This window comes from Micromesistius poutassou (assembly GCF_964030765.1).
Source record: "Micromesistius poutassou genome assembly, chromosome: 8".
Lineage (NCBI taxonomy): Eukaryota > Metazoa > Chordata > Actinopteri > Gadiformes > Gadidae > Micromesistius > Micromesistius poutassou.
Genome location: NC_140278.1, coordinates 15,288,481 through 15,300,893, shown reverse-complemented (window position 1 = coordinate 15,300,893; position 12,413 = coordinate 15,288,481). Strand labels below are relative to the sequence as shown.

The window sequence follows — 12,413 nt, the reverse complement described above, 5'->3', positions numbered from 1 at the left end:
CTCTACAAGAATACATGCTAGACACAAGACTCATACCGGGGATAGTGTCTTTCACACGCCAAATCTCAATTCAGAACGTATATATACGTTCTGAATTGAGATTGAGAATATCCAATATCTTTTTTCTAAAAATGAGTATAATATTTATCTCCCCGCCCGCATCAAGTACTACCACAAGTAGAATCTTATTTTGTGGGAAACATACTAATGCTTACAGTAATGTTATGAAGTTACAACTGACAAGAAGAAATGCTAGTTTATATATCTTTTAAAAATGTGCTAGCTAAATTAAATACTGTACCAAATAAAACACATTCAACATAACCTACACTTTAGGATTTCTAAACATGTCAGAGCCTACTTTGTTTACCTCTGTTCAGGGTAAGGAAATCAGTCGACTCCTAAAAGCTACACCCTTATCTGCTTCCTCAGGGGTTGTTTTCAGAGAAGATCACACAACTGTGTGTGTGTGTGTGTGTGTGCGTATGTTCATGGGAAAGGGCCTTAAACATTTGGCAGCCTCTCAGTCCAGTGAGGCCCCGAGCGGGGCAACAAAAGCCGGAGCAGAGGCCTCCTCATTGCCGTCCTCCTCCAACCCATAGCCACCCACAAGCCTGGAGAGGAGGCGAGGAGGATAGGAGAGGGTAGGGGTGTGGAGGGGGGAGAACCAAACAACCAGAACAATGGGTGACCTCGCCTCCCCCCTCCCGTTGGGTCATTCATTTCGCCAGCTCACTGAACAATGGGGGCTATTTCAGACACCGATGGCTGCCCAGAACTTCTCCCCCCGGGAATCCGACCATGCAAGCCCTCACACTCCTCCTCCTGGCTATGGCACAACATTTCCTAAAGGCCAAATCTGGTAACGGTGATTTTAAGCATCCACACTAGCTTCAGCAGCATCATGGTCCACTAATGCTCCTCTTTGGTGACCTCTTGGAAATCCCAAAATCGTCACATCCGCTGCCATTTGTTGCTGTTTATTAAGCAGCTTTGTCAAATTGAAACGGGCGGCACTGTGTATGCACACATCCATGAGAGGACGGCAGTATCCATGGTGACAGAGGGAAGCAGCATGACTGGCCAGACATCAGGGCTCCCAATAGACTGCCTGTTGAGTCTACTGGTGAGGGAAGATCAAAGATGATTGATCCCCCAACGAGAACCCGGGACCATCTTGTACTGATAATGAAATAAACAAAAAAAAATCATACAAAAATGAATATGATTGAAGGCAGGCTGATATTCCATCTGTACTTTTACTTACACCCTTTATTTTCAGACGGCCTTTCTGTGGTCTTGTGTGTAGGCTGTTGGGAGACCACTATCACCGTGGTTACCTGTTCATAGGGTTTAATAGAGTGATGCAAAATAAAAGGGAAGCTTTCACAACGTTGGGCAGTAATGACAAAGGTGTTGGGAGACATCACTGTGTAGAGCTAAGGTAGGCTAAGCAAGGCCATTTGCAAAGCAATATTGGGGTGGTGGACATGTCTGCATGAATGCAAGACAACCAAAGAAATCTACAGAATAAAGAACTCAGAAAATTGGCATGGCCTCAGTATCAGGCCTCATGTCAATTACCTTTTAGAGTGTGTGTCTGTGTGTGTGTGTGTGGTTGGGTTGGTGTGTGTGAGAGTATGTTTGTGTGAGAGTATGTGTTACGTGCACGTCTGAATGTGTGTAAGTAAATGTGTGTGCGTCTGTGTATGTGTGTGCTCTTCTGACTTGTCGAGTCACAGCGCTAACGTCCCTTTCCGAGCGAACGGCTCTGCTCGATGCTAACCATGGACATTGTTGCCTTACAAGATCGGATGGGCGCTATTGGAGAAGGCATGAGGAATAGCCTAGTCATGACAGCTGTCTCAGTCACGAGCCAGCCTATGCTGGATGTCCGATGTGTCAAACGACATGATCTTAATATGGAAAGATACAAAGAATCCCGTCACGGTCGCACCAAGCCAGTGTGTCAGCGCTAAAAACAAATCCCAGGTTGCACCAGTGCATGCAATCAACTGGTGAGGGGGAAGTACCCATCAGGATGACCTCTTAATACATCCAACTGTTATCCATATCTGTCTATCCATTTATAATCCATACCTATCTATCTATCCGTCCATCCATATATCGACATATCCAACTATCTATAATCCATCAATCAATAAATATATCTATCTATAATCCATATCAGGGGCAATTCCAGGATTTTGTTTATTATGGTAGCATGGGGTGTCATAATAATGTGTTAATAATGCTTTATAAACACTTAATAATCTGGCAATTGATGAATTAGGTTGATAGAAAGCATCTTGTGTGAGCTTATCTAAAGCGAGGACTATCTATGCCTTATTAAGCCATTATACATTTTATGCAAAGGCTGGAAATGCCTCAAGTACCATTGCATCTAGCAATACCATGTAATAAGTAGTAAGAAGTTATAGCCCTTACTTAAGACGAAGTCACCTAAATTACTTAGTAGTAACGTTTATAAATTCCTGAACTAATCATGAATTTCAGGATTATTAAGTGTTTATAAAGCATTATAAACACAGTTTGTAAATCATCGAGTTGTTTTATAAATCTTATCTTATTTTATTTATCTCTATCTAATTAATATTAACTGTTTAAGAATTTCCTACTAATGAGTACTCATGTGGGAACAATGCTTAAATGATGAATTCACTCTGATTTCACTAATTTGTACTCCTTCAATCTTTCCATCTATAATCCAAATATCTATAAACCCAATATATCTATCCATTTATTTTCCATGTATCAAGAATCTCTCTCTGTCTCATCTGTAGAGAGAGGAGTGGGGTGCATCGTGCAGGCCGTGCCCACATACTGATCTGATCACAGGCAGGAAATGTTGCTAATCGAATTACCGGAGAACTGTTCGTCTGGTGGACCTGATGCACCCGATGACCGCCTGACACACACACACACACACACACACACACACACACACACACACACACACACACACGGAGACGGACACACACAGACATGGACACACACACACACACACACACACTCCCTTAACCCCTTCTTACCCCTTGCACAAACACACAGCCTTTCCTCCAGATAATAACCGGAGGGGCTGTATGTGTGAAGGCAAATGTCAGAATACATGCCTCCAGAGTTTGTGGAAAGGCCTCTGAGAATTCAGGAAGAGGTTAGCGGGCGAGAGGAGAGAGGGCGTGATGCTGACGCGTGAACAGCTTTTCTATCATACAACTTGCACGACAACTGGAGCACGGAGTGTAGCTGCTTCGTTCTTTTCTGCTTTACACATATTTCGGATATGTCTAAATTAAATTAATAAAGTATTGATATCACCGGAAAAAGAATCAGCATCACAGAGTTGGAAAAATTGGCAAAAATACAGACACATTAACAAATGGATTTTCCCACAGTTACAGAGCTGTTTCATGTTGTAACCATCTGACACTCACCCTATTGAAGACCCGTAAGCAGGTCCTCACAGTGTCTGAAGTGTGCAGGGCACCTAGTGGAGACCTATTATTAGGTCCTCAGTATCACTTGAGTTAGGAGTGTGTCTGTCTCAGACAGAAGCGCTCTCTGCAGCACCCCCCTGCAACCACCAGTTAACGGCATAGGCTCCACAGGTCTGGGGTCAGAACTCTCTCTCTCTGGGGGACCAGAGAGAGAGAGAGAGAGAGAGAGAGCATGTGTTATGTTTCTCTGTGTTTGTATCCACCTGTGTTTGTGCTTCTGCTTTTCTGATGTTTTGTGGCGTCTGTTTTCCCATACATTTAGACATTTAGATGATAAAGCAGAACTAGAAGTTTTCTGTTCATGCTGTCAATGTAATGATTTTATGATGGGAAGTCAATTAAGTCAATGCCTGAAAACTGAGATACTGGATCACCCTCTTTGGATCTGATTCTACTGTTATGATCAATAAAATAACCAGTTTGTACTTTCTATAGATTGAGAGACTGACCTCTTCAGTTAATGCACTCATTGTGTAGTCACCGCATTGCATTTTACAAGTAAACTTTCATAATTTGAACAACGTTGAGTCGATTAAAGTATATGAAATGTAGATATCCACATATGGTATTTGCATTTGAAAGGATTATATAATAAAACCTAATTTGTATGATTTGATTTACTGGTAGAAAGTTAACAGAAATGCTAAACTGAACTCAACAGTCAAGTTCCATGGGCAAGAAAAGTGGGAACTGGACATTATCAAAACGTTAGAACCCCTCCCTGTGGTCAATAGAAGTAATGCATGTCTATCCATTACAATATGAATAAAATGTTACAAATCACACATAATCAAACATCGCTTTAGGTCAACTTGTCTATTTAATATATAAAATACGGTAAAACATACGCAAAAGGGTAGGGTAAAATAGGACCAATGGATACTTTGGTACAATAACAAACACTTTTTTTTGTAAAAGCAGTATAGAATTTGTAATAACATATCAGTGCATACTTTATTTATGAAAATATACACAAGTTGTATATCATTCTCCAAAAACAAAACAAAAAATATCTTTACAACAAAGAAAAAGCAGACTAGCCGAACACAATATATTAGCTATAATTTATTTAAAAGTTTCAAATTCTTTTGTTTTCTCAAATCTATTTCTGTGGTGTACGGGTGTCTGTTATGTGTGTGTAACGTTTGTGATATTACATTTGATGTTCTAAAACATGACTCATTCTTAACTCTTAACTCTCATTTGAACACCCATGCATTGACATCATTGTGTCTGGTCGGAAATAAATATGATGTGTTGCGTCGCGCACCCAACCCCTGCCACCACGTGTAGTCTAGTTGGTACATCGAAGTAAAAATTGCAGCATCAAACTGGTCAACTAAATCAAACTTGTTTTTAGCGCCTATGTCCATAGCCACACAAGCACTAATATCACAACAGTTGTGTTGTTTGTTTCATGACATTAAAAAATAAAACAAAAATCGTGCAATATTAGTAACACCCATATAAAAGAAAAACCAAACCGAAAAGATAACAGAAACGAAAAATATATTTATCTAAATCTTTGATAATTAAAAAAAGAAAATAACTTAAAATAATACAAGATGTCTAACCTACAAAAAAAGAAGAAATATTAAATAACTTGTCATTACCATGACAATTTACCAACAGTGATGGGTGGGATATTGATAATATTGGTAGTTATTAATAAGAATAAAATAATATGAATCACTTATCAGAGAACAATTAGAATCAAAACAGACTAGATAGAACCGTCTTCACCACAAGTTAACACTGGAAAGTGAGCAAGACTTTTAAACATCATTATACATGAGGAAATACTTTAGACGGTCAGCCTGAACTGAAGATTGTCTTTTCTTACTCTGCAATTACAGCGATCCCTAGTGTTGTTTTGAGAAACGTGCCAGGGCTTTGTGCAACACCTCGCTTGAGCTTACAGCGTTCTCTAGCATCACCAAACTAAATTACACCTTAGATGTGTCCCTTTGTAACAGAGGCCGTTCTCGTCCGTTAACAAAGGCCGTTCTCGTCTCGACCACGTCTTGAGGGTCCAACTAGAGCCAGGCTACCACTTCCAAAAAGACGTTGGTGGGAGTCAAAATATATATGTATCTTTTTTTGATCAAAGCTCTGGGCAAAGAAGCCTAACAGTCAAAGTTTGCCTTCCCAAACTGGGCGTAATTAATTAATCTGTCACTCAGACGGTAGGCTACACTCAATTAGACTTAAGAGTGTGGGTCTCCGTGTGTATGAGTGAGTGAGTAAATGAAATAGAGAGAGAGAGAGAGAGAGAGAGAGAGAGAGAGAGAGAGAGAGAGAGAGAGAGAGAGAGAGAGAGAGAGAGAGAGATGTGGAGTTATATGAGCAACATCTGGGGTGAGAGAGGCTAAAACCGATAATCCAGGGAGTAATATAGAGAGAGGGGGGGGAGGGTGGGTGAAGTTGATGGAGTAATGACTAATGAGTTGGTGTTGATTTTGGTGGTCGGGGAAACAACTCCAAAAGCAATCAGTGAGTGAGAGCTCCAGATACAAAATATCTACGTGATCAAAAAAGAATCAATTGCAACATAAGTAACAAAACCCCCATAAAAAAAAAAGATTGGAGTAAACTCACACTTTTCTGGACGTTGAAACTAGATATGTTTGTCTGCACGAGTGTGTGTGTGTTTGTGTGTCACTTAAGGATTAGTCTGGCAGACAGTGTCAGCTTGAGGCGAGACGTATTTCCAACGAGAAGGAAGCCATTTTGTCATAAATTTGGGTATTCGGGGAGGTAGTGTTGGTCATTAAAGGATCAGAATCTACTCTGAGTACCTCTGGCTTAGCGACAAACCCATCCCCATAGATGCCTCCGGAGCTTTTAACAAGCAGATGGATTGGCTCGGCTCCAAGACAAAGTGCTTTTGAGGGTAAAAAAAATGAATATGAAAACTATTATAAATCATAAAACTTGCACTTTTGACCGTCTAAACCCTGCCTCCACCCAAATGCAAATAAAATCACATTACTCCTACATTCACAAAGTGACACCCTTCAAAGTCAACAAACCTGACTAGTAGTGATTTAATGTTCTTCTTTTTATTAATTGGCTCCCCTGAATCTAAAAGTACAAGTGACCAGCGAAAGGTGAAAGGTTATCTATATACATTACATGGCTTTAATTCATTATACACTCTGCAACTACACGTCCGACACTTCCTCAAAAGGGGACGGAGCGAATCCTTGGCTAAGGATTTATTTATATTCATATATAAATTGAAAAGTTGTATCAATGTGAGTGTAAATGTGTGTGTTTGTTAGTCAGTAGGGTGTCTGGGGACATCGTGGCGTGAGTGTGGGCGGGGTTAAAGTGCGCTCCATCAGTGACAGAGGACCTGGCCTTGTTCACTCAAAAACAGTTGAGTTTCCATGGCGACGCCTCATCCTCAGTTCTCCCACTCTGCCTCTATTGCCCCCTCTGCTGGCCTGACGCTTCAACACATTACACCAGATATATACACTGAAAGACTTGCTCCGGCAGAATACATATATATATATATATATATATATATATATATATATATATATATATATATAAATGTTTAATACAATCCCATTGGTCTACTAATGAAGGGTAGTCTCCTAGCTGCTCCCCACCTTAATGCCATACATGCACATTTGTTCAAATGTACTTGTATATATACATATGTATATATATACACTATATATATACACTATATATATATATATATATATATATATATATACATACTGTGTTTCATCCCAGATATCAACCATTTCCTGTTTAGACCTTATGTCATTGGACACACTAGCGCTTTGAACAGTACGATATAATAGGACATTTTAGGGAAACTGCCAGCTAGGAAGAAATGGGTGCACACCCACACACACCCACACAACCTGCTCAGCATCTGTCTGTTGACACACTGTGGGCTAGATAAGTGAAAATATCCCTGATTATCTATACAAGCTATACAAGATATATAGTCTTCCATTTAAGTCTTCTTTTCCATGGCAACCATTTCTTTCTTTACAGTTAACTTACATGGTTCCGATTGCTGATTGGACGGTGACCGGAAGGGGGGAGGCGGGTCGTCTGGCAAACGTACCAGTCAACTTCCGGGATGGGCAAAGTCAGGATCCCAGTGTCGTTTAGTGTCTTCATGTACTCCAAACCAAAATGAAAAACATCACAACACCATCAACAGTCACACGGAAAAAAATAAACATGCTCAAAACCAAAAACGAATAAAGAACCCCCCCCCCCAAAAAAACAAAAGCAAATCCTACAAAACACCAATGTCATGGCGTGGTGGTGGTGGTGGTGAGAGATCACATCAACATGGTTGATGGGTACACACACACACACACACGCACATACGCACAACAGACCTGCTCAGCTTGCGTCGGAGGTTACCGTACAGGTGTGTGTGTTTGAGACACATACACAAACACACACATACACACACGCAAATACGGGCCAACAGATGAGAACTGGGGGAGGTCTGAGGGCAGCCGACAGCCCAGTGGGGGTGAAAGTTTACCAGCACGGGCCTCTGGAGAGCAGGTGCTACACCGTTGGAGGGGGGGGGGTTGGGGGTCTTTGGGGGAACCTCTGCTTGCTGGTTGGACAGGCTGGACTTCAGCCCCCGCCGCCGGAGCCTTCCCTCGCGTCAGGATCCAGGGTGGGATTCTTCAGGTCGGTTTTTTCGATGAGTCTGTGTTTCTTTTTTGAATGGATAGTATAAAAGTTACCTGGCGTAAGAGCAAGGCCTGTCGAATGTCTCTCTCTCTCGTGCGTGCTCTCTCTCTCTCTCTCTCTTCATCTCTCTCTCGAAGGAGAAATGAAAAAATAAACCTTTCAGGTGGATTGATATACAGTCTACGTCATCCCTGGTTTGCGGTGGCTCACCCCCTAATATATGTGTTAGTTTGTGTGTGTGTGTGTGTGTGTGTGTGTGTGTGTAAAGTGGGAGGGGGGATAAAAGAGTACACAAAAGAGTAAACTACAGCACATATGAAAGCACGCACATTGTCCCAGAAAACAAACACGAGTACGTAAGTGTGCACCGGTGTCCGCGCGTTTGATATGAGCGAGTGTGTACTACCATGCGTGTGTGAGTGCGTGCGTGCGTCTGTGTGTGTGTGTGTGTGTGTGTGTGTGTGTGTGTGTGTGTGTGTGTGTGTGTGTGTGTGAGTGAGTGCGTGTCGGCGTGAGGTCAGTGTGTCCTGTGTGTGACAGCAGATATGCAGCGAGATGGCAGGTTCTATAGGTGTGTATGCAGAAGGGTGGCGGGGAGGGGGTCAGAAAGCTTTGGGTGCTGGGGGGGGAGGGGGAGGGGGGGGGCGGGGGGGGGGGGGGCATGTACACGAGCCTTGAGCAGGCCCCACATCTCCGTCCTTCATCCGTCCGTCCGTCCGTCCGTCCGTGCGTCTGCGGGCGGGCTCCCTCGGTCCCTCCTCTCTATGTCACCCAGGATTCCAGTCTCATCCGCTTGACGTTGGCCCCGTCCTGCTCCTGGGGGTCCGCCGACGAGGGCCGCAGAAGGACCATGGTGTGCTGCTGCTGCTGCTGCTGCTGCTGCTGCTGTTGCTGCTGCTGCTGAAGGGCCCCCTGCTGGTGGTGGAAGTCCAGGGGCCCCCCTCGGGCCCCGTCGTCGCGGTCACTGCCGCCGTCGTACGAGCTGGCGTTGCTGCTGAGGCTGTTGACGGGCGAGCGGCCCTGGGCCCCGGGCTCCAGCCGGAGGGCCCCGGGGTAGATGGACGAGCCCAGGCCCCCGCCGCCCCCGCCGCCGCCGCCGCCCCCGTGGTCACGGTTGGGCGAGACGGGCTCCGATTTGATGTTCACACTCTGGTTGGTGTTGACGGTGAGCGTGGCGCCCTGAGGTAGGTGACCCACCGGCCTAGGGGAGGGGGGGGGGGGGAGAGAGAGGGGGGGGGAGAGAGAGAGAGAGAGAGAGAGAGAGAGAGAGAGAGAGAGAGAGAGAGTCATTGATTATTATTACGATTTTTTACTTGCTTTGGCAATGTAAACGTGCGTTCCCCATGACAATAAAACCATTTCAATGAAACGGAATTGAGACGGGAAAGACGGAGCGAGAGACAGCGATAGGGGCGAAGAGAGAGCGAAAATGGCGAGTGAGAGAGAGAAAGGAGAGACGGAATACAAATATAAACTGCGACGACATCCAGCGAATGAAAAAAGACAAACTCTTTCTTGCTACGTAACCAAATGTAAAAGTATGTCACCAATTAGATGCAATATCCCTCCTCCTAGGTTCCCATTAAGGGGAGCCGACCTGCATTAATCTAAAAGCCAGTAACTGCATTACATCCACAGCCTCATTAAATGACAAACTCTTAACAGATGAGGCGGTGGATGATGAAAGTCCCCTCCAGACTAACGAGAGGAGAATGGAGCGGGCTAAGCAGCAGGGGATCCTCCAGTGCTCTTTCCCAAAAACACACACACACACACACACACACACACACACACACACACACACACACACACACACACACACACACACACACACACACACACACACACACACACACACACACACACACACACACACACACACACACACACACACACACAGACACAGGTATTAACGACCCAAGCCAAGCTGCGACGACTGCACCGGACACACAGCAGCGATGGCGGCAGTAGACACACCGGTGCACAGTACCACAATGCACACGGGGGCAGACGTATGCAGACAAACAGCAGCTCACAGGTGAAAGCTGGCTGTTGTGAAGCCATGGGACATCGACGCGGGAGTGTTGTTGGGCCTTCAGTGCAATGGGGGGGAGGAGGAGACGGACGGACAGACTTCAAAGCTCTGTTTTCCGTCTGTACTAGCGCTCAAAGAGCGCTGTCCGTCCACCCTTAATACCCTTCATTTCAGTTAATGCCCCCCCCCCTCTCTCTCTCTCTCTCTCTCCTCTCTCTCCTCTCTCTCTCTCTCTCTCTCTCTCTCGCTCTCTCGCTCTCTCTCCCTCCCTGTGCCCAGAGCACTTTAGCCAGCCACCTACCGTCTGGGTCACAATCATACATCAGCGCTTTCACAAACCCTCTTACTCCCGGTTACACACTACAGCGCACCGCAGGCACTCTCCAACTCAACCACTTCGTAGACACTTTTCTTTTAAAGACTTGTTTGGACTTTTGTCCAACTGCCGAGTCTCAGAAGCTCCCAGAGCCCCACACACATACACTAATCCTAACCTGCATTGAACCACCCACCCCTCCTCTACAAGTCCCCCACCCCCAGACACACTCCCACCGGTTCTGGTGGGAGTCATGCTGCCCCTGACAACTGTTATGGACTGTCTCTCTCTCTCTCTGTCTCTCTCTCTCAGCCTGACACAGGGATGGAATTGGAATTTGAATCTCCCAATTACAGCGCAGAGACCCCCTAGGACATGTTCTGATAGGGCCAGATCAGGAACACGTCCACAACCACTCCAACTCTGCCTCAATTACCGTCTCGACCGGGAGAGAGAGGACAGTTTAACACCCCATTTCACCAGCCACTAAATCGCTCGCTCTGTCTCTCTCTCAGTCGATGACTGTATATGTATAGATATAGCTCTATATATTTATACATATATATATACACACAGAGAGACACACACACACACACACACACACACACACACAGCCAGAGTCCCCAGACGTCGGGCTGTGTGTCGCTGTGCGCGCCCACTTCATCAGCGGTGATCTGTGTGTTGTTCTCTGCCAGCGGCAGGTAGATGAGTTATGGTGCCCATGGGGGTGTCGTTACCATGGCGAGAGGGAGGGAGGGAGGGAGGAAGGGACGGAGTTGAGGGAGGGAGGGAGGGAGGGTGGGGGTGAAAACACTGGAGTCAGCAGCCGGGGTGACAGTGATGAAGGCAGGAGCAGCGGCCTAGCCCTGAGCGCTAACGCAGCAGCTAGAGGCAGACAGTTGGGTGCAGCGCGCCGCGGTGGCTACGACTCACCCCCCACCCCCTCCCCCCTAAAGCACTCTTGCTTCTGGTGATGGGGAGGGGGTGAGTGGGTGTTATGGACGGGTGTTATGGATTTTAGCCATTGCAAAACCAGAGTCAGTTGAAAAGTCAGTTGTTTTGGCTTCATTAGCGTTGTTGGTGCGTTACTTGTTACCAAGGGATTGTAAATAAAGTCTCAGAATTTAAATTTGAGGGAAAAATGGTTCTGATACTTGGCACATATGTTTAAATGTTTTTTTTTTGGGATACATTCTTGTCACAGAAAAAAAATGTAATAATGCTTGTGATTAGAAAAGAGTTGATGCAGTAGTTTTGCCTTGCTAATGGTTCACTGATAAAACTTTTGGTTTCGACCTGACACGGCAGGAAGCAAGGGAGTTACATAGATGAAGGAGACTATTTCAGGCAGCCAGCATGCAGACAGGTGATCAAAAGGTGAGAGGTTGGAAAGAGAGAGAGCGAGAGATAGGGAGACAAAGAGATATAGATAGAGAGCGAGAGAGCGAGAAAGTACAGTACCAGCAGAGACCTTCCTCCCTGCCAAAGAGCAAGTTGGACTGAGAGGCCAAGCTGTGGAGGCAGTAGAGAAAGAGACAGCAGTCCTGAAACACTGACAGAGGAAGTAGAACAGACTGACACAGGAAGTACAACAGACTGGCACAGGAAGTGGACGGACTGAAACTGTAAATGCGGTCTGGTTTCACACATAACACCCGTCCACTAAACTATAAGCATAAAACTAGGATGAGTGTGTAAAGATTATGGATCTGTATCCCTTCAAAATAGTTGATTACAATGATTACTACAATGTCATCAGTAATTAGCAATTAACAGCAGTTAATCAATTAGTAAGCAAAGACATGGCTTCCAAGGTGTCAATCCAGAGATATCTGCACTATAACACTTGCCAACCCAC

At 44.9% G+C, this 12,413-nt stretch overlaps 1 protein-coding gene across 8 annotated transcripts in view; it reads right to left on the bottom strand.

Moving 5' to 3' along the window:
* Positions 1–7,097: 7,097 nt before the first annotated feature.
* Positions 7,098–12,413, bottom strand: part of mef2d (myocyte enhancer factor 2d) — a 69,802-nt gene continuing 64,486 nt past the window's right edge. For 4 of the 8 annotated variants that reach the window (XM_084471702.1, XM_084471701.1, XM_084471703.1 and 1 more), the window contains 2 exons: positions 12,017–12,067; positions 7,098–9,405 (listed from right to left, as the gene is read on the bottom strand). In XM_084471702.1, the coding sequence (XP_084327828.1) occupies positions 8,967–9,405; positions 12,017–12,067 (490 nt within the window). In that variant the 3' untranslated portion in view covers positions 7,098–8,966. The remainder of the gene's footprint in view (positions 9,406–12,016; positions 12,068–12,413) is intronic. The other 4 variants (XM_084471708.1, XM_084471705.1, XM_084471707.1 and 1 more) reach the window with 1 other exon arrangement.